This window comes from Gracilinanus agilis, chromosome 1 (assembly GCF_016433145.1).
Source record: "Gracilinanus agilis isolate LMUSP501 chromosome 1, AgileGrace, whole genome shotgun sequence".
Classification (NCBI taxonomy): domain Eukaryota; kingdom Metazoa; phylum Chordata; class Mammalia; order Didelphimorphia; family Didelphidae; genus Gracilinanus; species Gracilinanus agilis.
The window spans coordinates 195,376,581-195,402,396 of NC_058130.1; the positions used below are offsets into that span (position 1 = coordinate 195,376,581).

The 25,816-nt window shown below is 35.6% G+C and overlaps 1 protein-coding gene across 1 annotated transcript in view; it reads left to right on the top strand.

The window, feature by feature from the left end:
- TMC1 (transmembrane channel like 1) overlaps positions 1-25,816 on the top strand; it is a 185,692-nt gene that overhangs the window by 54,433 nt on the left and 105,443 nt on the right. Inside the window, exons 6-8 of the mRNA XM_044678499.1 lie at positions 2,561-2,642; positions 12,917-13,023; positions 16,845-16,943. Coding sequence (XP_044534434.1) covers positions 2,561-2,642; positions 12,917-13,023; positions 16,845-16,943 — 288 coding nt within the window. The remainder of the gene's footprint in view (positions 1-2,560; positions 2,643-12,916; positions 13,024-16,844; positions 16,944-25,816) is intronic.

The window sequence follows — 25,816 nt, forward strand, 5'->3', positions numbered from 1 at the left end:
TATGTTGCTCCTATTCCACCTTTGCAAGCCTGCCATACCATTAGAATAGAATATTTTTTTGCTTAAGTGCAGAATTAGCTGCTTATATAGAGCTATCTCTAGGTATGGTTGATCTGTGGCATATACGGTTACCTTTTCCCCCCTTTGCCAGTTGGAATACCAGGCAAACTTTCATGCTTGCCAGGGTTATGCCATATACCCCTATAAAAATAATTAACAACTGACTCTGAAAAAAAAGTACACAATAAATCATTTTCTGATATTTAGCATTTGCCCATTTTTAAGGTGTAGATGCTCATGCTGAAAATTTATCAATAGGCTCCTGGAAGCTGTTTGAAGCAGGCTCCAGCACACCCTTGCTGCTTCTTGTACGTTTGAGTAAAGTTTCTGCCCTTTAATTCATGCTGAATCAATTAGTCATGGGCAAGTAGATGTCTCAGTGAGCAGAACCCTGGGATTGGAGTCAGGAAGACCTGAGTTCAATATTAATAAATGTCTAAAAAAAAAAAAAAAAAAAAAAAAAAGGAAGACCTGAGTTCAAATTTGGCCTCTATTACTTACTACCTTTGTGACTCTAGACAAATCATTTAATTTCTTTATTGCCTCAGTTTTCTAATCTGTAAAATGGAGATCATAATGGCACCTGCCTCTTGGGGAATATTGTGAGGATCAATCGAGATCATAAATTTAAGTGATTAACATTCTTGAAAGGCACAGTTCTTAATTTTAAAATTACTTATTAATTAACCTGTCAAGACATCCTAATTTGGTCAGAGCACAAAAGAAGGCTTCCTTTATCTGGCAGGTTTATCTATCATTTGTGAGCTCACTACTCATTCCCTTTCTTCAACACCCCAAGACACGTATGTCTGATAAATAGCCACTGATGAGGTGGATGAGGAGATCTCAGCTCCTCTCTCATTACTTCATCACAGGAGGAGGAAGTCTTTTTCCAAACAAGGAAAATTCCAGCCCATCTTTTCTTCCCTGCCATGAGGCTGGGTCACTTTACTTTGAGTCAATTCAATATGAATGCAAGAGCTTGTTGATTTCCCTTAATCTTTTCAAGAGGGTCATGCCTTCCTTAGATCCTTTTATCCCTTTAAGATTTTATCAAAAAAAGGGAGGTACCAACCCAGTTTCATAGGCGGAGGGAGGGACTGTTTCAGCCTGACCTCAACTAATAGGGAGGGAGTAGAGAGAAAATTAATTCACAAAAACATCATAATTCCACATTAAGGTTCCATCAATTGTAAAGTGCTTATCACAGTGCCTGTGACATAGTGGGCTTTATATCAGTGTTAGCTCTTATTAAGTCCTTACTATGCATTAGATTCTGAGAGTTTATTGACAAAAGTGAAAGAGTCCCTACTCTCAGGGAACTTACATTCTATCAGGGGAGACAAGATGTGAATATATGAAAATATATCAAATAAATTCAAGGCAGCAGGTGGAGGGAACAACATTAACGAGAAGCTGAAAAGAATCAGGGAAATCAAGGTCCAGCTAGAGCTGAGTTTGAAGTAGGGGACAGTGCATGATTTTGGATTGTTCTGCTTTTGCATGTTTGATACCATAGACTTGATTCTTGTTATTATTTTTTAATTATTTATTATTTTAGTTCTCTCTGGGTAATTTTATGGAATCCTGGACTCCCCTTTGCAAACCAGGTGAACAGTATATTGAGAATGGGAAGAGTATCAGGTGATCTCTGGTTCTTCCATTAACTCATAAAATAACCCAAGAAAGGTCACTTCCTCTTCCTGGGTGTCAGTTCCCTAATTTATCAAATGAGGGATTTGGACTAGCTGATCTCGAAGATTCATCCTAGTTCTGGCATTCGATGATTCCATAGTTCCTATCTTATTTACATGAAGGATGTTTCTTTCACCCCAGACTATAGATTTAAAATTACCTCTGCTATTCAATCAATTAATCAATAACCAAACATCTATTAAATGCTTACTATGTGCCCAGCAGTAAGCTAGATGTTGGTTATATATAGAAAAAACAAAACAAAACAAAAAGGAAACAATCCCTGCCTACTGGGAGCTTACTATCTAATCTTTTATATTCTCCTCCACTGAACGACTAGAGGCATCCTTGTCTTGAAATGTTTGTTGTTGAGTTGTATTTAGTTATTTTTTTGTGACCCCATTTAGGATTTTTTGGGTAAAGATACTAGAGTGGTTTGCCATTTTATTCTCCAACTCATTTGTACAGATGAGAAAACTGAGGCAAATGGGATTAAGTAACTTGCCTAGGGTCATACCTTGTCTGAGGTCAGTATTGAACTCAGGAAGATGAATCTTCCTCATTTCAGGCCTGGCATTCTATCCACTGTGCCACCTAACTTGCTCTGCGATAGGGGTGGATAATGGGTAAAGGGGTTTGAAACGTTATGCCATATCCCTTCTCACTTTGCAAGAAGGGTCTGTGCTCCATGGCAGCCCATTGGATCACATACTTGATGCCACATGTAGCCCTGGAAGAGTCCATTCTCCATTTGGCTTGACTTTCAATCATCTGACAACCAATAATTGTGTTTTCTCCTTTTCAGAAATGGGCGAAATTTCTTAAGGATTTTGAGATCTTCAAGCAGGCATGTATACCATGGGAAAATAAAATCAAAGCCATTGAAAGTAAGTGTTCCTGAAGCCATGGTGGTTACAGGGAGGGCAGAGGAGAGAGAGGGAGATTTCTTAGAATAAATCATGGATTTCAGCCAGACTTGCTGAATTTATCAAATACTTTTCCCTGTCTTTGACCCATTAGAAGAAAAAAAAAAGCAACAACTCTTTAAAGTCATGTCTTTCATGCTGTGAAGCTTCCTAGAGTATAAAGAACTGTCCATAGTGACACGAGCCCAACGAAAAGAGTCATTTAGCTCCAACTTCACTTAGTCTAAAGCAAAACTTTCCTAATATGACTATATGTTTATCTTTTGTTCTGGATAGGCTGACCAGTGCCATGTGCAATCTTATCATATGGTCCTTTTTATTAGAAATTTTATTGTTATGATGAAAATATCATTAAAAGTGTGATTTTTATGACTATAATGTAATAATCATAATAATGAACACTGCATATTTTAAAAGAACGTTTTAGGGCTCATTTAAAAATTTTGGTTACATGATAAACTAGGAAGCTGCCATAGAGATAATGGAGAGAATTCATTTTCTAATGAAAAAGTTTGATAATCAAGGTATTCCAGGATTTTAGGGAAGATTCTATTACTTAAAACCTAATTCAAAATTTAAAATTTGGTTTTGAAATATCACTCCTCAATAAACAATACTAGGTTCCCCATAAACATAGGAATGTGGACTAGATCTGTGATTTCATTGATATCTGAAATTTCCTCATGAATCTGTTAGTATATATCAGCCTATTCTCTACAACTTATACACAGTTTCAAAGGGTTAGAGTGCTTCCTAGAGCACTGAGAGGTTAATTGATTTGTTTAGGGTCACATAGCCAATTAGTCTGTCAAAGGCAAGATTTGAACCCAGGTCTTTCTGGCTCTAAGACCAATGTTCTTTCCATTATATCATGCGTTGTTCCCTTTAAAAAGGCAAGACTAAAACTGTCTAACATAGAGCGATTATAACTGGCAGCAAATGTAACTTCCCACTCTTATAATTTACCATTTTTAATGGAATACATAGAAGTATTTTTAAAAAAATCTCTATCATTTCGAACCAACATTCATTGTATTTGACCTGAATTATGTTCCTTTTAGTCTTGTCCTCACTGCTGTGATTGCAGTCATTATGTATATTGTGCTTTTGGTTCTGCTCTCTTCATTCTTCATCAGGAGTTAATTTAGCAGCATATAAATAATTTTCTTAATTAACAAGAGAATTCAAGAAAATATGGAAATAGTTTTTTACTAAAAGCTCAAATCAAGCAGTCACAGGGCTACTTTGCTGCATTTTTCCAATGCTTTGATATCCTGGGCTTTTGAATAGGATCTGATTTCCCCATGCACACAGTCTTTCCTTTCTAAATCATGAAAAAGGGCTTCCTGCTGCTAAAGTAAAATGACATGTCATTAAATAGTGACTCAATGGAAGGATTACTTAGGTTATACTTCCTTGATATAATTGGATAAGTTTTAGAAATATGTCTCTCTCTTCGGTCTGTGGCCCTATCTCTTATTTTAAAATGGAAACAATTTGAATTACCAAATTAAACACAACTCACTTTTATCAGGGGCGTGGTGGGGAAAATAGTGGATTTGTCTTGTCTGGGTCCAAATTTCAGCCATGCCATTTACCACCTGTGTGATCTTAATCAAGTCACAAGAACTTTCTGATTTTGTTTCCTCCTCTGTTTTAGGAAAGATTTTAACTAGCCTAAATTCTAAATCTATGATGCAGGATATTAGTTTATTAAATATTTTCCTCATATCTGTTGAGGCAAGTTCTGGGGGTATCATCATGCCCCTTTCATAGATGTGAAAACTAAAGCTAAAAAAAAAGTTAAGTGGCTTGCTCAGAGCCACAGAGCTGGTAAGTAGTAAGTACCAGATGGGAGATGTGACCCCACTTCTCCTGTCTTAAGCATAATGCTCTCTTTCTACTATACCATGGAATTTACATTTTAAGCATTTCAAAATATATACACTGGATGCTTCAAAATATATACACTGGTTGCTTTTGGTTGTATCTTTACAGCAATATTATGGAGCAGAGCGGATGATGTGTCCGTGTCGCTTTGCAACTTTCAGATGTATGATACTAATTTAGAGGAGGGAGCATTGGGTTTAGAGGAAGGAAATAGATCCTACTTCCAATGCTCCAATGACTGGTAATGTAATTTTTAGACAAACCACTTACTTTTTTTTCCCTCTGGAAAACAAGAGTATTTGCATAGACGATGTCCAAATTTTTGTCTTCTAGCTCTGCCATTTTCTAGTGAGTTTCCCGTATGTGCTACTGTTTCCCAATTTTCTCTTGTGACCTTCCAGGGTCCAGAGAAAACTCTGATAGAGAAAACCTTCATTTATCTAATTACTGAGTCTACCTAGCTTCAGCTAAAAACATGTTGCTCAAATATATTAGACCTAACTTTTTCACTGAACATAAGACTAGAGAAAGAGGTGTTCCTTGCTACTCCTATGACTATGATGCTCATAGACTAACTCACCCCACTAAACGTCCCACGTGCATTGACCTTAATTGTTTCGTTTCTTGTTTATTCCTATTATAACATCTTTGGCAAAGTCCAGGCTCCAGTGTGTGTGTGGGCTCATCCCTCATACTGGAAACAATCCTGTGGCACTTGTTTAGTTTCAGTGACTTAGTTTGTTTTCAGATGACCTTGACCTGCTTTCTTCTGGTTTGGCATGACTATGGCTTTCTGGATCTTCCACTTACCTGCACCCCCAATCCTGTAGGGGACCAGTGAATCTTGTGCCACTTCTTCAAGGTTGAGTCTCATCATCCATCTTATTTTCCTCTCAATTTCTTCAGATAAAAAGCTCATGAGTAATGAAAGCACACATTCTTAAAGATAAAGCAGAAACTAACAAAGTTATTGTTAATACTCTTAAGGAGCTTTTGATTTCCCATCCTTGACCTGAACCAGCTGCTGCCTAGAGTGCCCCTCCTCCATATCTCTATTCCTTTTCTTGTCTCCAGTGAGCTCAGCTCCTGGCAAAGTTTAATCCCTTAGCTATCAGCCAAGCTATAGCAAAGATGAATTATTTAAATAAGATTGGGCTTTCCCCACCTGCATTACCTAGTGTGATTTCCTAGTTAAGATGTCCTGAATTCACCTATATGAAGCTTGCATCATTCATATAAAATTAAACTATATTTAGTGACTGATCTATTGCAGAGAATTTTAAAGGAAAGATTTCTACATCTGTTCCTCAAAAGCATGCCTATGTCATATTAGAACAGAGAAGTTAAATGTTTCTATGTCACACAATCCCTATGGCCACAGACACATTTTTTGTTGTTATTTTCATTACAGGTATTTTTAAAAAAGCATAATTAGTCATATAATGAAATGGTAATGATTTGATGGCACGAAACAGCTATTTCTAGATTTCTTGCATATTTACTAATATCACATAAGATATATATCTTTTTAAATATATAAAAGGTTTAATTTCCAGAACTATTAAATGAAAATTATAAGGAGAATATATTTCTAAGCCACCATCTTGACTCTGCCCTATAAGGAGAATATATTATTTTGATTGCTAGCTGAGAAGAACCATAAAGATGTGTCCACTAACAGTTTCTTAGGCTTGGTTTAGAAATTATCCCATCAAACAAAGATAAATGTATAAACTGACACCCAGAAGTTTTCATTCAATTTGAAAATGTTTTGTTAAGTGCTCTCTGAATGTAATGCCAGCCTGTAACAAGTGCTGGGAATACAAAATGAAAAATTATTTCTGTCCTCTAGGAACTTAGTTTTTACTTAAGGGACACATTTAAGAGCAGTTAGGTAGTTTAATTGATAGACTTCCTGGCCTGAAGTCAAGAAGACTCATCTTCCTGAGTTCAAATCTAGACTCAATAACATACTAGCTACGTGACCCTGGGCAAGTCACTTAACCCTGTTCGTCTCAGTTTCCTCATCTGTAAAATGAACTGGAGAAGGAAATGGTAAACCATTCCAGAATTTTAGCCAAAAAACTCCAAATGGGGTCATGAAGAATCAGATACAACTGAAATCAACTGAACAATAATAACAAAAAGGGGATACATTTAACATATGCAAATATAATGATGCAAATTTCAAGGAAAGGGGAATTATAAGCCTGGGAAAAGGCATTTAGTAGAGGAAGTAGCTGAGTTGAGCCCTGGAGCAAGTTAACTTGGTCATACCTGTGACTGAACTGGAATCTAGGTATATGAATGACTTGGATAAGCCAATGAATGGCCATTTTGAATGTCTAAGCAAGTGAAAGAACACATTTGAAATGCTTGTATGGGGGGAGCTTGGTGGCTCAGTGGATTGAGAGCCAGGATTGAGAGATGGGAGGTCTTGGGTTCAAATTGGACCTCAGACACTTCCCAGCTGTGTGACCCTGGGCAAGTCACTTTACCCCCATTACCTAGCTCTTATTGATCTTCTGGCTTGGAACTAAAACATAGTATTAATTCTAAGATGGAAGATAAGAGTTAAAAGAAAAAAAGAAATTATAGCATGGTGCTGTCAAAAGAACCCTGGATTTGGAATTAGTGAGACAAGTTTTGATCCCAGCTCTACCACTTACTGCTTCTATAATTCTGAGCAAGTCATTTAACTAACCTTTCTGGAGATGTTTTTCTCCTCTGTAGAATGAAAGGGTTGGACCAGATGACCTCTAAGTTCTCATCTACCTGTAAGTCTATGCTTCTATAACCTCATTATTTTATGGTTCCTGGATAGCAAACTATCAAAAGAGTCAGATAGAAAAAAAAATAACTATTAACCAAGACCCTAGGAAATATTTCTCTCTTAATAAATTGCCTTTTGATAAATAGTCTGATTTTATACGCAATATTATAATTTCCCTTATAATATTGCAGCTAAAAGGCATTGTTGTATAAAAAGTGGAGTGCCTGCTTATTTAGTTGTTAGAAATTTCTTGTCATTCCATTGGCTGAGTTTCTGTGGGCCAGGCACTCATCTGTGAATCTCTCTGACCTTTACTTTCCTCATTAAAAAAAAAAAAAATAAAAAACATGTACCCAGAGCTCTTCACTGAGATGCTTGAAGAAACTGAATGGTGTTTTGAATGCCAGAGGGTTTTATTGGCATGCTAAGCCTGTGAAAGGCACAAGCACAAAGCCCAAGGGTTACCCACAGTGTTGCACTTTATTAACAATGCTTTCCTGAACAGCTTGCTGGAGACCCTTGACACATTGGCCTCTGGGAAGCATACTATGAAACCCAAATGAGTATTTCTGCCACTCTAGAGAAAGTGAAATAATTGCTGATACATTAAAAGTATTAATGGTTTTTGTTTTTACATCATATTCATTTAAAAATTTTATTTTTCTTCTGAATTTAATGCATATCAATTAAAAAAGAATATTTCAATATACTAAATAGAACAGGAACAGGATAAGAGGTAAAACTGTGTATCTCTTTACGTATAACTTGCTTTTTTAACTATTAATATATACTTATATAATAAATTTAACATATTTTAAATATGTACTGATTATATTTTCTTTTGAACTTCCTTTTGTTCTCTTGTGCATTTGAAAAAGGCTTCAGTGACACTCTTTTCTTTCTTTTTCTTCCCTTTTGGGGTAACATTATTACTAGCTCCCCAACCCCACCAATCCATTTCTTTATTAAAAAAAAACACACCATTATCCTTGTAGTAAATAATAGTTAAGCAAGACAAACCTGCACATTTGCCAACATCATATTCCTTGCTGAATGTCCTCCTTCTGCTCCACCCCCAAGTATTTTCTTGTAACAATGATTAAAAAAGAAGTGAAAAAAATCTGCAAAATAATGGACACATCCACCCTGTCTGACAGTGTATTCATTATTCGATACCTGTATTCCTCTACTTCTGCAATCGAGGTAGTACATTTCCTCAAGTCTTCTCTAGAGATGTTTGACCACTAAAATTATACATTCGGTTTTATTTTAATGCCCTTTCCTTTATGTTGATTTAGTCTTTATGTATATTGCTTTGAGTTGACAGAACCAACAGTGGCAAGAAGAGAAGTTTAAGTTGATCAGATGTCAAGGGCAAGGGTTGATTGGAGGACAACATCTTGACACCCAAATGTCAGGGGTCTTCAGTAGACTATTCAGGAAAGCATTGTTAATAAAATGCAACCCTCTGAGTAACCCTTGGGCTTTGTGCTTCCTTAGGACAAGCTAAGTTCTTCACTGGTATCCTTTTTGTCAGGAAATCAAAGAAAGCCTAAATATATTATGTAGGGTAGATATCCTAATAGTTTCCTGAACTATAGATCTGTGAATTCATGTTCCATACATAGGAAAAAAAAGTGTTTGATCTGAAAAGACTTTCTGAAATCCACTATTCTTTTAGTCTATGTTATTGTGTCATTCTACACATAGTGTTCCTGTACTTATCCTTCTTAATTTCAGTTAAAACGACAATATTCTGATAGATAAGGAATTCACTGACATGGATATTCCTTCTACCTATTATAGATCACAATATATCTTGTCAAACTATGTTATTTTTGTCTGGATTGTTACTGAAGTCCTCCAGGGAAAATAACAATATTTGATTTTTATATAGTGCTTTACCTTTTCAGGGTCTCAGTTTCTTCATCTGTAAAATGTGGATATTGGACTAGCTGACCCTTAAGGTTAAAGCTTGAAAAAATGATTTGTCCTGGGATAGAATGAACCCTCAAGAGATTATTTTACTCAACTGGGGCAGCTTAATATATTTTCTTTTCTTATTCAGTGGTCCTAGGATGAGGACCTCACACATAAGTATTTCATTTCAACAGAAGAACTTATTGACCCTGAATAACCATAGGAGTGAGCAGCCTCCTCTTTGAGGTAATGAACTTGCATTCCTTTCCATTCAATAAAACATGGAGTGACCTGAGCCATGAGGCATCCTTAGCTGATTAAGTGCCCACTGGGTCCTTATCAGAGAAAATAGATAACCTGGTAATGAAAAGATATGAAATCATTGGGAGCCAACTAAATGATCAAATGTCCTAAGAGGGGCAGAGCTGCTTTCACATTAATGTCATCTCAGATAATGTGTCTGGTTACAGTGTTTTGTCATGTTTATCAAAACCAGATGCTATTAGATTTTTTTTAAACTTCTTACACTTCCATGACATAAAATATAGACATACTTTTTCTTTTCTTAAATTGTGCTCAGGTGATTTCTTATGTAGGAACGCAATTATGATCATAAATTGGACCATAGATTTAGAGCTACTAATCTCCAAGGCCCTATTCCAAACCCATTATCCTATTGTATCCTATCCAATGCTTTTTTTTTTTAATGAGGGTGGAGATAGGCCTGTGATTTCATTGATGTGGAAAACTTCTTCTATAGAAACTCCCTTCTTTGAAGTAAATAGCCAGATCCTCTGTAATTTACAGTCTTAGAATGTTGTCTGTGTGTCCTAAAAGGTAAAATGACTTACTTGTATTCTTCCATGGATCAGAGGCAGGATTTGACTTAGTTCTTCCTCAATCTAAGATAACCCTCTATCTACTATCCCACACTGACTTGTTCTTCATTTACCCTTTAACATTCTTTTTAATCCTTAAAAAATGCATCAGGGCATTATGAAAATAAGTGTAGAATATTGCAAGAATGTTCTAAATTTACTGGTGACTATATCAGAGATATGAATTAGGTACCGGGTTATTAGTCAATGAAATTTTCTTTCCTTCTCCTAACTTTTGGCATCAAGGTACAAGAAAAATATGAATTTGGCTATGTACAACTGGGAAGAACAAAGTGTTTGGATAGGTGGTGGTTGGTTGGGACCTTCATATTATTTTTTTTTGTTCTAGAATTTAAGCTTTTTGAAAGTAGTAGCTGTGTTCTTCTCCTTTGTACTCTTCCCCTTTTCCTCCCCCTCTTTCTCCCCTTTTTCCTTTTCCCCTCCTCCTCTTTCTCCTCCTCCTCTTCCTCCTCCTTCTTCTTTCCCTCCTCTTCCTTTTTTCTTCCTTTCCTTCTTGTCCTCCTCCTCCTCCCCTTCCCTCTCATCCTCCTTCTTTCTTCTTCTCTTCCTTAATACCAAGGCACTTAATTCTATTGAATGGAATAGAACTATTTCATTTTATTAATACACAGGGTATTTAACTAACAATACTCTTCTTTAAATTACAATGATAATCACAGAACTATTTGACTTTGTAAAACTATTAAGATTTCAAACTTCTTGCTTCTTATTGCTGCTAATCCTCTTCCTTCTCCCAGCCTTTTTTTGGGGGGAGAGAGCTGGGCTAATATTAATTTCAGTAGGTTAGCTCATTCCTTTCAGTTAGTTATAACATTAAATAAAGAGAACTTTCCATTCCCCAAAGGTTCTAGATGAATGTAGAAGTTACTGGAAAATTTCATTCTATCCCACACAGCTGCTGAACAACAATGCCAGTGGACACATGAACTTGGCAGGCAGGATCAGAGTTATAGTGGTTTTCTGGGAGGATGGAATTGTATAACTGTGAGAAGAAGAAAAACTGCCTCTCTTTGAATAGCAACAAACTGTGGCAACAACAGTCTGAGCTACAAAGTAAAGGATAATTTTCCTTTGTTTGAAGTGCAACACCCTCTGCTGTTACTCCCCCAACTTGCAGGCATAAATCCTAGCAGGCTGGGTACCCAAAGGTGTGACTAATACTTCTATTATCCCTGTGCACGTTACTCTCCATATTCTACCATTTCCCATTCCCCTTTGGTGTGCTTCCCAATAACAATCAACCAATATACTCAATCAGCTTTTAGCAAAGACATTTACTAAAATGAAATAAGAATAGTTGGTTCAAAATATCCCCCTTTAAAAGCTGTGGCTCACTTTCTCCAAAATATATACATAGCATCCATGGGAAGAATGGTTTCACATGTAGAGTATAATAGTTTGAGGTAGACATGTAGGGACCAGGTATAACAAAAAAGAGATAATTCAATAAAATACTTTGAACCTGCTTTCATCTCAGTTTTCCTTGGACTGAGCTGCTTATCTAGGATCTGAGGATCAATTCTTTCCTTGAGTCCAAAAGTGGTACATTTCAATTTTGAGAAGTCAATATTCTTTGAAGTTACCACTTTCCTCCAATGACTGAATTAATTTGTCTACTAAATGTATTTCAATTCACAGTGCTATCAGCCACTGTCACTCTGAGAATACCTTAGTTGCCTTCTTGAAGGCCTTCCGGTACTTTTGAGTCTTTCAAAACTCAAACTATTTCTCATCCTAGAAACACACACGCATATACACACACACTTGTACACACAGAAAGAGAGAGAAACATTAGATACATACATTTTCTTTAGCTGTGCCTAGAATACTCTCCCTCCTCACCTCTGACTATGGACCTTCCTGACTTCCCTTAAGTACCAACTGAAATCTTATCTTATGTGAAATCTTCCACAACCATCCTTAATTCCAGTGCCTTTCCTCTTTTAATTATTTCTTATTTATCCTATATATAGCTTTGATCGCTCTATCCACATATTTGTTCACCTAAGATCAGGAAAGAATAAACACAAAGAGACAGAAGCTGGAATGGCTGGATAGGGGAATGGGGTCACCTTCCCCTCACCCCTTACTCTATATAGGCATGTCAAATCAGTCTTGCCTTAATCATTTACCCAGAAGGAGAGAGGCAGAGGTATATGTTACACTTCTTATATAAATCCACTGAAATTCTGGCTTAGCAAGAGGGGCCATGTTGCATACTAAATAAAGCCACCCTTGGAGCCAGGGAAACCTAGATTTAAGAGGTTCCTCTGGCACATACTGGCTAAGTGATCCTGGTCAAGTTATTTAACTTCTCATAACCCTAAAGAACTCACAAAGAATAGACATTTCAGATGAAATACTAACTTATTTTGGTGGAGGGAATCTCTCATCAGAGCAGTTGCTATACCAGTTGAAATCACAGGTCTCATTCCTATCCATCTTGCCAATTACAGAAGTCTTCATTCCCCAAGGGGCTTATTATTTTTAAGCCATTCATGGTTAGTAGCAGGCTCTCATAAGTTCCTCAAGGTGAATGGAATAGAACCAGGCAGGGGATAATGGCACATGCATTTTAAAGGGTTAGTTGCCAAATATTCTTTCCAGTCACCCCTATGAACGTGGGAAAAATGTTGGTTCTAGAGTCAGTGAACAGATTTGATATTATGAACTAAAATGTTATAGCTTTGTCTTGGGGTGGTGGTGGTAACAAAAATAAAGATTTTTTTGACACTTTCCCCCCTTTTCTATAGGCCAGTTTGGGTCATCGGTTGCCTCTTATTTTCATTTCATGCGGTGGATGTATGGAGTGAATATGGTTCTCTTTGTCCTGACATTTGGTCTTATTATGTTACCTGAGGTGAGAATATGATTGGTAATCTGGAAATCATATTTAAGTAGGTTTTTCATTAGATCAGTAACTCTCAAAAGGAATTATTTTGTTTATCTCTTGGGAAAAATGAGATGAGTGGAAGGTTATATAGGGTAGGTATGTAGGTATGCTACCCTCATGGGGAGTCACTAATGCTTTGGGGCCTTTGGACAAGTTTGCCTCAAACATCTGCTCAATAGTAACCTCCAGGCTCTATATACCAGACTTTTTGAAAGGAAAAGTGGATTATTATATGATTTTTTTTCCTAGAGGAAAATCATTCAGGCAATCAGACACACAAAAAGTAGAGATGGGAGGAAGCCACATACTTAAACTGAGCACAGATTTAGGGGCAAGGTGGGAAAGGAGACAGACTAGGGAGGGAGGCGGATAGCAGGGTTGATTTGAGGAGGGAGACAGGGCAAGGTCAGAGTATGGGACAAAATGCAGTGCCTTCATAAAATTTACAGGACTATTTGTCTAATGATTATCCAAGGATGCATGATTCACTTTACCAGAGAAGAAAAGTGCCTGTTTGTATGTAATAATTAATAGAACACTTTGTTCAGTATAAAAATTTCCTTAACTTAAACTGATAAATATTTATTAAGTGCTTTTGGTCTGTAAGAAATTTGCTATATCTCAAAGTGATGGAACTTTTCACACTCCACTTCCCATAGCCAGGAATCACTGTCCAATTGCTTGGGTAAAGATGTCTCACATTTTAATAATAGCTCTAACTTTATAGAACACTTTCATGCTCATGAACTAATTTGATCCTCATTATAATCCTCAGAAGTAAGGTAGGTATAATCCCCATTACAAGTGGGGAAACTAAGACACTGGGAAGATAATGGATTTGCCCTCAAAGAGTTTAATTTGGTCCAGTGAGAAAGCTATTGTAATAATCTAGGCAGCTGAGTGGCAGAAGCATATGTATGTGAGAGATCCTGATAAAATGCTGGATAAGTGTGGTGAGTGCAAGTGAGGAGTCAAAGGGAACATTGGAAACACTGAAAACCTGTGAAATCAGGAGAATGGTGATACCTTCACAAATAAGAAATTTCAGAAGAGCTAAAGAGAATAAGATCACAAATTTAGAGCTGAAAATAACCTTAGAGATCATTGAGTCCAACTACCTCATTTTACAGATAAGGAAACTGGATCCCAGAGAGGACCCAGATCAAGAACTATAGGTAGGGGCATAATTAATGAGTTCTGTTTTGGTCATGTTAAGCTTGCGATATCTATAGAACATCTAGTTTGAAATGGATATGTAGGATTTTATCTTAGAAGAGAAGCTAGGGTTGGATATATGCCTGGGAATCATCTTTACAGAAATTTTAACAACTCGGGAGCTGGTGAGCTCATCAGAAGAGAGACTAAAGAGAGGAGAGAAGAGAAGAGAGACCAGGGTAAAGTTTTTGGAGCCATCCTTACTTTTGAGGACTGAGAACAATGAAGATACAACAAAGATGACTATGAAAGAATGGTCAAACAGGTTAGGAGGAGAACCAAGAGAGAGCAGTGTCATGGAAACTCAATGAGGAGAGAATATTCAGAAGACAGAGTTGATCAATAGTGTCAGATGTTACAGAGAGGTCAAGAAGAATCAGGATTTAGAAAATCGCCATTAAATTAGGCAAATTTGACAAATCTGCAGACAGCAGATTCATTTGAATGATGAGGTCAAAAGTCAGATTGCATGTAGTTTTAGAGATAGTGAGAAGAAAAGAAATGTAAGTAATCAGTATGCAGATAACTTTTCTAAGGAATTTAGAGAAAGGAAAGAGAACTATAAACTGATAGCTAGCTCAAACAGGATGAAATTTGTAGTGTACCAATCAGTACAATTTTGTTATTTCTTCCAGGTCCATTCAGTAACATTTGAACAGGAGCAAAGGAGGCATATGAAAACCATAATTCAGATTTGGAGTTTAATATAGTATTTTAAACAATAGGAAAGAAGGAAGAAAGGAAGGAAAGAAAGAGAGATTTTTAAAATTTCAATTATGAGCCAAGCATTGTGCTAAGCATTTTAAAAATAATATCTCATTTGATTCTCATGATAACTCTGTCAGATAGGTGCTATTTACTACCCTATTTTTTATTTGAAGAAACTGAGGCAGACAGATTAAATGACTAGCCTAGAGTCATGGCTAGTCGGGGTCTGAGGTCATATTTGAACTCAGGTCTAACTGACTCTAGGCTCAGTATGCCACCTAACTGCTTGTATAGTGGTTGATAGGATTAGGGTGCAGGAGATGAAAATAGAGAATAGTTCAACTGGCTTAAGAAAGGGATGGATTTAGGAAGATAGGAGAAAAATGTCAGTGCAGTGGTCATGATCTGAGAAAATTTTGAGGGTTTTAAGGGACTTAAGGTTACTGTGAGAATTAAGGAGAGAATGGGAGGTTAAAAAACAGAGAAAGAATGATAAAAGATTGCGATTAGGTAAAGAATTTTCTGAATAAATGAATATAGAGGTGGAAAATTTGTAGAAGATAGCAATATCAGAAAGAAGACCATTTTTGTGTGTAGCTGAGGTGGAGTGGAGCAGTAGATCATGGGAACTGAGTAAAATAAGAACCTAGGAAGTTAGGGTACTTAGGGAACATCAGCATGTATGTTGAAGTTCCTTAGAATGAAGGCAGACATTGGGCAAAGACAGAAAGAGTCAGACCCAAAAATTATTGACAAAGGGAAAATGTCCTTCAGATTAGTAGATAATGGCTATTAGGATCTATATTTGTTGGTAAATTTGTTCAAGGTGAAGCCTAAAAGGAGTTTGCTGAGTTATGGTAGTAGAGGGAGAGTCTAGAAATGGTAAATGGCAAAGAGGAACAAGAAATATTTCAGTTTCACTGAGAAGACCAGTGAGATGGGAGCAATTTAGGAAAAGTGTAGGCAATGCTGAAAATGGTGGTCCAGGAAGCAGTTTCATCAGGAAAGAGTCAGCCTCAGTGAATGCTAGAAGATAGGTAAAAAGGAAAATATTTTAAGTATAAGGAGCTTTTTAATCATGGGGCAGATGAAGGGAAAGTTAGATCTAGAGGGGACTTCGGGAGAATATTTACAATTTACAATGTAAAATACATTGCAAACTTTAAAGCACTACATAAATGCTAGTTATTCGATTCTAGGCTTTACCACTTATGACCTGCATGATCTTTGACAGGTTACTTATCCTCTCTGGAACTCAGTTTTCTCATCTGTAAAATGGAAGAATAGATGACCTCTAGAGTTAGTTTCTGTTCTAAATCTATAACTGTTTATCATTTCACTTTCTGCTATTATAATAGTTGAACATCTCTCTGGAGCTGGGACTTTTAATTATTGTTGTGTGTCCTACTCCCCTTGGGAGTCTAATAATATCTTTGGACAGCTTCTTAGAATTATGTTTTTAAAAGCATAAAATAATAGAATTACAAAAGAAACCAGTTATATTGAATTATAGTTATCAAAATATTTTTAAACTAATTTCATGGGCTTCTGGTTAAGAACTACGGTTCTAAAGTCTGATATAAATGAAAATGAGCTTTACAATTATTTTGAGAGCATGCCATGCTATATTATGGCCAGAAACCAGTCATTTCTGACAGCCTTAAAAATTAGAAATTGACTCTCCATTAAAAATATTGGGATCATGTAAATGATTTTTTTTAGTGCTTCAGACAGAGTAAGCACTTAACAAATGGTTGTCAAGTAAATGAAAGAATATGCTTTGAAAAAAATGAACTAAGTAGAGTCTGTGCTTTTTATGACATGTCTCTAGGCATTAACTATTGTTTTAAATTCTGTTCATATAGGCACTGTGGGGTTTGCCATATGGAAGTTTACCTAGAAAAACAGTTCCAAGAGCTGAAGAACCAACTTCCCAGAACTTTGGGGTACTCTATGACTTCAATGTAAGTGTCTTTCCAGAGAAGCATTGCCCTAATGTCTAGAATGAATCCAACCCTTTTGGGCTCCAGGGGCTTGGCTTCCAGAACACACTCAAAATTTCAGAAGTAAAAGTCTCATTCTTCTACATTGGAAATGGATAACAGTCTACTGTAAATCCTTCTCTGAAAAATGTTGGGGATTTTCTTAGCTATGGTGGAAGAATTCCAAATCTAGCTTGCTGTAAGAGTACTTTCTTATGCAAAGACATGTCTGAAACTTGAGTGAATATGTAATAGAGTGCAGAATGAAGACATACTTAGAATGCAAAGAAAGAACCATCTAGACCAGTGGTTCCCAAACTTTTTTGGCCTACCACCCCCTTTCCAGAAAAAATATTACTTAGTTCCCCTGGAAATTAATTTTTTTTAAATTTTAATAGCAATTAATAGGAAAGATAAATGCACCTGTGGCCATCACCGCCACCTTGGATTGCTGCAGCACCCACTGTGGGAGTCACCCACTTTGGGAATCACTAATCTATACTTTACTAGACTGTAAATTCTGTGAGGATATTAATCAACCATCCCTTATTTTCTGTAGCATACATGTTTTTAAAGCAAAAAAAGCCAAAAAAAAAAAAGGAACAATTCTGACTTAATGTAGTTTTGCTTTTCCTTGAGAGTTTACATATGTCCTTTTTTGGCAAAGATAGTTGAAATTCTCCTGCCTGACCAGTAGAATCAAAACTTTTAGACTTGAAAAAAGAAATACCCTTCCTTCCTAAACGTTTGTACTTCTAGAGTTCTATGTCCTCTCTGGGCAACACTGGTACTTGATAGGAATGTTTAAATTATTCCACTGGCTTTTGTCTACTTACCAAGAATATTTTATGAACTGGACTTAAATCTGTGGCAATGAGACACGAACTGCACCTTATGTTAAAAATTATATCTAGAGGAAAACTGAAGTATTATAAAGGGTTGTTGGATGAGGTATGATCATCTCATGGAATCCTTGGAAAGTAGTTCAAAGAAAGTAGAAAATAAAGGGATATATCTTAAATAGAATGGAAATAAAGAAAGAAGGAAGTAGAAAAGTAATGCTTATGAATAGAGCTATTCATATGTTTTATGTGATGCCATGTCTGTTTTCAAAGTATACTATCTTCCCTACTAAGTTATCAGCTCATCAATGGACAAAAGCATATCTTCCATTTTTTCTGTATATCCCACAATGTAGTGTTAACTTAGTAGGATTACTCAAAACCTAGTTGACTGACTTTATGAAGGAGTGAGAGGGACATAGATTTGCAACCAGGAGAGAAATCAGAGAGTATCTACTCCAATTGACTCAAAAGATTTTAGTGGTTTGCATGAGTCCATTGAATGGTGTAGTGCAGTGATGGGCAAACTACGGCCCGCAGGCCAGATGTGGCCACCTGAAATGTTCTATCCAGCTGCGAGACATTATTTCTACTCTGACGAATAGAATGAGTAGGATACAATACAATGAAACTTTGAAAGAGTTGCCTTAAAAACAGACCGGCAGATGAGCATTTCCTTTTCTTTGGCCCCCTCTTTAAAAAGTTTGCCCATCACTGGTGTAGTGGATAGAGTCCTAGAGTTGGAATCAGGAATACCTGATTTAAATTCTTCCTTAGACATTCTGTAGCTATATGACCTCAAGCAAATTAATTAACTTCTCTTAAACTCACCTCATCTGCAAAATGAGGATAATAGAATTTATATAAACAAATAAATAAAGGAAGAAAGAACTTTGAAAACATTCAAATATTAAGTAAATGTTAGCATTTATTGTTATTATCTTCTATATAGTAAATTACAAAATTGTGATATAAACCCAAGTCCTCTCTCTTAAAATCTTGTGTTTTATATTATGTTGTCTCTCTGATCTTCTGAAAGCTAAATCACACCCAACACAAGAAACCATTGGCTCTGAAAGAAAGAAGAGATTAGCAAATTGATTAGGGCAGAGATAAAAGCATACTTTAGAAAATTATTTGTTTGCTTATAACATTTGAAATATTAAAATAATTCATTCTTTCCACAAATTAGAGAAGACATGATTGGACAAAAAGACATATTATATATATATATGTACGTATACATATATATATAAACTTTTAAAGAGGTTTTTAGTTTCTGAGAGGAAAAAAAAATTAACATAAGAAGGAAAACTAGGGCAGGGCGATCAGGGCTTAATCCAGGCCAACATTTAGAGAGTGCATGATACTCTTTCAGTAGCAGTAAAAAATAATTGCACTTGACAAATAGTTATCAAGGATAATCTGTTTAAAATAACAGAGAATTCTTTTTGACCTGAGAATTCTTTCATAGCCTGATCTACCTTTTTCCACGTACTCTTTCAACCTTGATTTTATTTGATTTTAAAAGTTAATTTGAGGGCATATTTCATGCTGCTTGTCCTGGGGCTGTTTAGTGATGCTTTCCTGGGTACTAACATTTCTAGTAATAGCTCTGATCAAGGTACAGAAGAAGCACAATCACCCTTTGGGACCAATATTTCTGAGCAGGATGTGAAGTCTTTTAGCAACCACATGAGGTTGACTTTCCTTTTTCTTAAAAAAAAAATCTTGTTTCTCTTCTTTCCCTTCCCTCTCCATTCCTTATCCCTTTCTCCTTCTTTCTTTTCCTCCCCCCCCCCCACATCAATTCAGTATACCATTTCTTACCTGCGTATATTGCATGGCCCCACTTGGACTCCATAAAGGTGAAGATGTTGACATTGGCTGGGATAGAATCCTAACGAAGAAGGAATGTATTCACAAAAGCATAGGATATGAAAAAATCCACAAAAAATGTGACAAACCAAGGTGAAAAAAGACTGTCTCACTTGCCCTGTGTTACCCATAAGGGAAGAATATTGAAAATTTTAAAAATAGAAAACTTTTTGTGGAATACATCACTGATAAAATACCTATATGTTCAAATGTTTTCCTTATATTTAATTTTCCAGACCAAACCCACAGACATACAAAGACAGAGAAAACACACAGAAACACACATATGTATACCCTTTCCAGTGGGCTAACATACAATTTTATGGAAAGATTCATCAAAAAAATTAGAATGTGCTTTCATGAATTCATGAAAGCAGCACAAAAACCCAAGCCTTATGCACTGCTAGATTTGGTAGGTAGGAGGTAGTGCTTCCATTTAACAGATGGAAAAATAGAAATTCTGACTACATAGATGAGCTATGCAAGGACAGCCTGAAAGCAATAGAGCAAGGCAGAGAATTTGTTCTTAAATTCTATTCCTACATCATATTCTTTATTATGTGTTTTGTCCTCATGTCTCCAGTTACCTAGTATGAAACCTTGTATGTAATAGGTCCTTAATAATTGCACATTGAATTATCTGATTGTTAAACTGAGGATTTGACTACACCGAGGAAGGAATTCTCTCTATTTCACTCATACAGTGGCACATCACTTATTTCTAGAGTTATTTTTTAATCATCATTAATTGTAATTTAGCTACATCTCATCACAAACTTAGGCAATTGATTCTTTGAATTCAAAGGTATGATTTTATACCGAACCCTGTGGTCGCTTTTTAGTGCCTGCTATTAGGTGTCTCAGCAGCAGATGCTCATTTACAGTGCTTTCAGAATAAATCTGTGCCACCTTTCTTCATCATTTGTCAAAACACATCAGCATGACCTCTCTGCAGTTTTGGGCAAGGGCTCTGAGAATCATCATGGACTCCTCTGAAGATCTTTGAATATGAGCTCTGAAACAGCAGCAAAGACTCATCAGCTATTTGGAGGTTGGCAGCCAGGTGTCATTTCAACACAATATAGAGGAAAGTGAGAAAGGCAATGGACCATTTCTACTCCAATTCTTACTTGGTGATTTGTGTCCATGCTCTGATATCCATGCTTGATCTGACTTTGACTACTTGTTACCACCAATTCTCTCTGATCCATGTTTTTTTTTTCTTGACAAACTTACTCAAAAACATAGTGTGACCCCTAACATTTGATAGGGTTGTTTCTGGATTGTCATGCTGCCAAATGGAGGAGTTTTGTACAATGCTATTGTTTCCATTGCATGTGGAGAAGCCACAGCTTTTCTTATATATTTTTTATTAGAACAGTTGAATATAGTATAGGTCATTGTGGGAAATAAGGTGTTATTCAGTGTTTTTATCTCGATCTTGTAAGTTGCTTTCTGGTCTATCAAAATTGTATAGATGAAGTTGACATGAAGCCAAGTAGTATAAGGATACATTAGAAATTAAGTCTTTTTACATTAGTTTAGAGATAAGAAGTGAAGAAGCTGGCTTGAGAAAGAATTGGAGTTTGACATAGATCTGAGAAAGAGTGTCAGTTTCAAATGTTGACAGTGTGTGTGGGACATATAACAGTTTTTCTGTGGCAGTTACTTTCTCTGGGTGTGACTATTGCTCTGAGTTAGTTGGCAGTTGCTATTGGGCAGTTGCTGAGGCTCTCTCTGAGTGCTGGGAGTAGGTGATATCTTCTTTTCTCTCTCTCCTTACTGTCTGAGGTAGAAGGAAAGGAAGGAAAAACCTGAAGGAGCTAAATGATTTTCCTTTTCCAACTTGGGAATATCTATTGCTGTTTCATAAATTGTTTTATCTCTGAGAAGACCAAAGAAAGACCTGGTCTTTGGTTTGGACTCTAATTCTACTAAGGCTCAAAGTTCTAACTTGGTTCTTGCTGAGGCTCAGCCAGTTGGCCTTTGTTATTTTTATAACTTGGAGACAAAGTTAAGAGTTATATACTTCTTGTAAAGATAATAGTGTTAGTTAGTCATAAAAAAAGAAAAATCTGGGTTAGTTAGATCAGGAAGGATCAGTGAAGCCTGTGGAAACAGGAGAAGTGGTTACTTGTGGAACTAGGGAGTTTTATTTTGGGTGGAGTTAGAATCCCTTAGAATTAGAAATCCTTTTATGTCCTTTTATATCCTTATTTCTCAATAAATAGTTCATTTTTGTATAACAAGAGTCTCCCTAGCATCCTTGCCCTAACCTTGAAGAGAAGTTCACTTATGAGTTTCGTTTCAGTTATATAAACTGAAGATACTTTGTAAGCACAGCAAGCAGAGTATCTAATCAGTTTATATCCATAATCAATTCATTGCTTATTATTTTTACAGTTTCTAATCATCTTCTGGATAAAAAATAAAACCCAAACCCAAACATAGATGAATCTACTTTTGTATGTAAATACAGATTTATATATAATGGTTATATATAATGTATATACATTGTATGTTATAAAATATATTGTAACATAATTTATAAATACACATAACATATACAAATATATATGTATATATGTGTATTAATTGGCTTTTATATGTCACTAAGATTTGAAAAAACTTCACTAATATTATCTCATTTTATACTTATAATAATTGTGAGAGGTAAGTGATAGTATCCTTATTTGCAGATTAGGAAACTGAGCCTGAGATTAAGTGACCTATCCAGGATTTTAGCTAGTAAATGTCTTAAGTTGGATTTGAACTCAGGTCTACCTGACTTAAGGTACAATAATTGATTCACTGCTCTATCTAGTTTCCATTCCACTGAACATAGGATCATAGATTTAGAAATGGATAGAACATTAATGATCATCGAGTCTAATTCTTCATTTTATAGAAGAGGTAACCTAGTCTCCGAGAGGTGAAGCGACTTGGCAAATGTATGAATGAAAGATGTTATGCTGTCTTTTTTGTGCAAAACATTCATTTTCGTAATTAAGTCAAACATTTACCTAAAAATATCTTTATACTTCCTTGCTTCCAAACCTTTGTTTTCATAAAAGGTACAAAGATAAATATGAATTCAAACTCTGTCTAATCCATATTATTGATTATTTATAAAGGATGAATTTAACTACAAAGGAAAAACATTTCTAAAAGCCTTTTTAATTATCACTGCCATCTAGATAAAGAGGAAATTTTACTTTGATGCTCTAATTGGGCCACATTGCAAAGGCCATCATGGCAGTTTTATTAAGGCCTGACTGACTGTGTACTATTTGTCTTCTATTCAAGGACCAGTCTAGATGAAGCTGAAGAGGTACATAACCAAGATCATTACAGAATGACAGATTTTTTTTTCATCTAACCATCTACCAAGGTTTAGTAAGAGATTATGATTTCTGTTGGTGTTTGGTGCATTTACCCAGAAAAATTATAGATCTTTGAAGTATAGAAATAAGAAATTCTCCCCAGAAGTGATCACTTGGGGTTAGTTGCACTTAATTGACTAAACTAGGAATGAATCTCTTAGAGAAATTATGATTATTTTCTTTAAACTTGATATTTAAAATAAATAAGTTAGCCAATAATGTAATCAAAATCAGATATATCTCTAGAAGAAAAACCTATATTTAAACAATTAATATCTTAATCAGATATATAAGAAGTCCTCTTCAATGTTATACTATATATCTTAACATAAATTTCAAAATGTCTATTTTGAGTTTTCTTCTGAATCTATTTGAAACTCTTTTCCTTTTCACTTAGTTTTCTTTTCTTCAAAATGTAATTATAGATTAGGCATATGGTGCTCAGGTGAACTTATTTTCCACCATTCACACAAGTCTTTCCATGTTTCCCTTTTTAAATTGTTCCTTATATTTTGGTAATTTTCCACTGTGTTGAATAATAGCTCCATGAATGAGCCTTCCTGAAATTTGTGATGGCCTTTGGGGAAAGGCTAGGCAGTTTTGGCACCAGTTGATAGTATATTCATGCATATTGAGTTTATGAGACGGCTTCATTCAGAATGATATGGTTTGTGTCTGTCCATATGTGTTTTTGCTCCACATTACAAAGCTTTGCCAATGTCATTAGCTAGCAACCATCATCAGATTTTGAATCCTTTTCAAACTGTAGAAATGACTTGATTTTAATGTGGATTTAGAGTAAACAGTGGCTTCAGAATTATTTTAGGCTCAATCTGTCACAATTTAATTTAACTAATTTTAGAACACTTCTATCCAGACTAGTTCTGAACTTATGTGAAGTACAGACTTTATATGTGCAATGATTTGAAAGGAACTTGGGAAGAATATTCCTACAAAATATCACTTGTTATTGTTACTTATATTATGAAGACTTTTGATAAAAGAATATAACTTACTTCCTGATAGAAGAAAATTATGATGAGAGTCACTGAATGTATGTTTAGGGCCACTGATGCTCACTCAGGACCTTAAAGTTTCGAGGGTACAAAATTTAATACATATTCTCCCATCAGGTTAGAAACAATTAAGCTTAATATTTCATAAGAATATGGAACAATGGAAAGAACTCTGTCAGAGGACCTAGATTAAAATCAAACTTTATGCTTAGTACCTTTGTGACCATGGGCAAGGAACTTAACCTCATTGGGTTTTAGTTTCCTTATCTGTAAAGTAAGGATGGACTGTTTCTAAGGTCCCATCTAGGTCTAGATGTATGATCTTATAGTACTATGATGAATAATTAATTAAAACAGGAGGCGGTAACTCATCTATGAGCCATTATAGTAACCAATTATTTTTTCATGAATTTCCCTGGGATTATCCTTGTTGTTGGCCTTTGATATTTGCTGTACTATTAAAAGTTAAAATTTTTTATAATCTTTGCCTTGAAAAGAGGAGTTCTTAACCTTTTTTGGTTTCATGGACAGCTTTGAAAATACAGTGAAGCCTATGAACTTTTTAGGGGTAGAGAAGAGTTCTTAAATACATGAAATAAAATACATAGAACTAAAAGGTAAGCAATTATGTAGAAATGTATTTATCAATATATTAAAAAAATTTCATGGACCTCAGGTTAAGAATTCCTTATAATTTTTACTTTGTCTTATGATTATTTTCAAAATTTACACAGCATTTGATTTAACCGACTTCTAATAGTAAGGCATAAATCTGTGGAAAGTGATATATTTGAGGACTTAATCTAGGCTACTTAAACAAATCATGGTTTGGCCTGAAGCAAAATTGTGAAAGAAGCAAATTTTATCTTCAGTGTTAATAGCTTTTGGGGTTATTTTCCTTATTTTTCCGCACAAACCCTTTTCAACTTCCCTATACTAAATAGCTAGTGATGTTTAGCCTAGCAAGGGGAAGATTTGATTGGGGACAGAGGAAGACATGAAAGCTTTCTATAATTATTAGAGGGGTTTTCATGGGCAAAGAGGATTATACTTGTTTTTCTTGGATCCAGAGAACAGAAATAAGACCAATGGATAGAAGTGACAAAGAGGATGATTAGACTTGATGCAAGAGAAAAGGAAACTTCTAACAATCAGTTAACCTAAAGTACCTGATGAGGTTCTTTTTCTTTTCATAAGCAATATTCAAGTAAAAGTTGGATGGACATTTATCAGGTATTCCAGTTTGGGTATACATTGCCTCATACTGTGTTGTTGTTGTTTTAAGAGAAATTAATCTTGAGATACTTTTGAGAAATAAGAACTGGAATTCTGAAATGCTTTGAATGCAGAAAGGATGACAAATGATTCTGAGAGTTGATCCTGGAAATATAGGAGGATAGAAATATATCCCAAAATAGTAGTTGATTTGAGTAGTGGGGAAAGTTCCATGATATCCTCTGCTTATATTACTATACTTTTGTACATAGCTTAATCCTGGCTTACCAAATTATAAGTTCATTAAAGAATAAGAACTGTTTTTAATTCACTATTTTTTTAAACCCTTACCTTCTGTCTTGGAATCAATACTATGTATTGATTCCAAGTCAGAAGAGTGGAAAGGGCTAGGCAATGGGGGTTGAGTGACTTGCCCAGGGTCACACAGCTGGGAAGTGTCTGAGGCCAGACTTGAACCTAGGTCATCTCTAGGCCTGGCTCTCAATCCATTGACCTTGTGC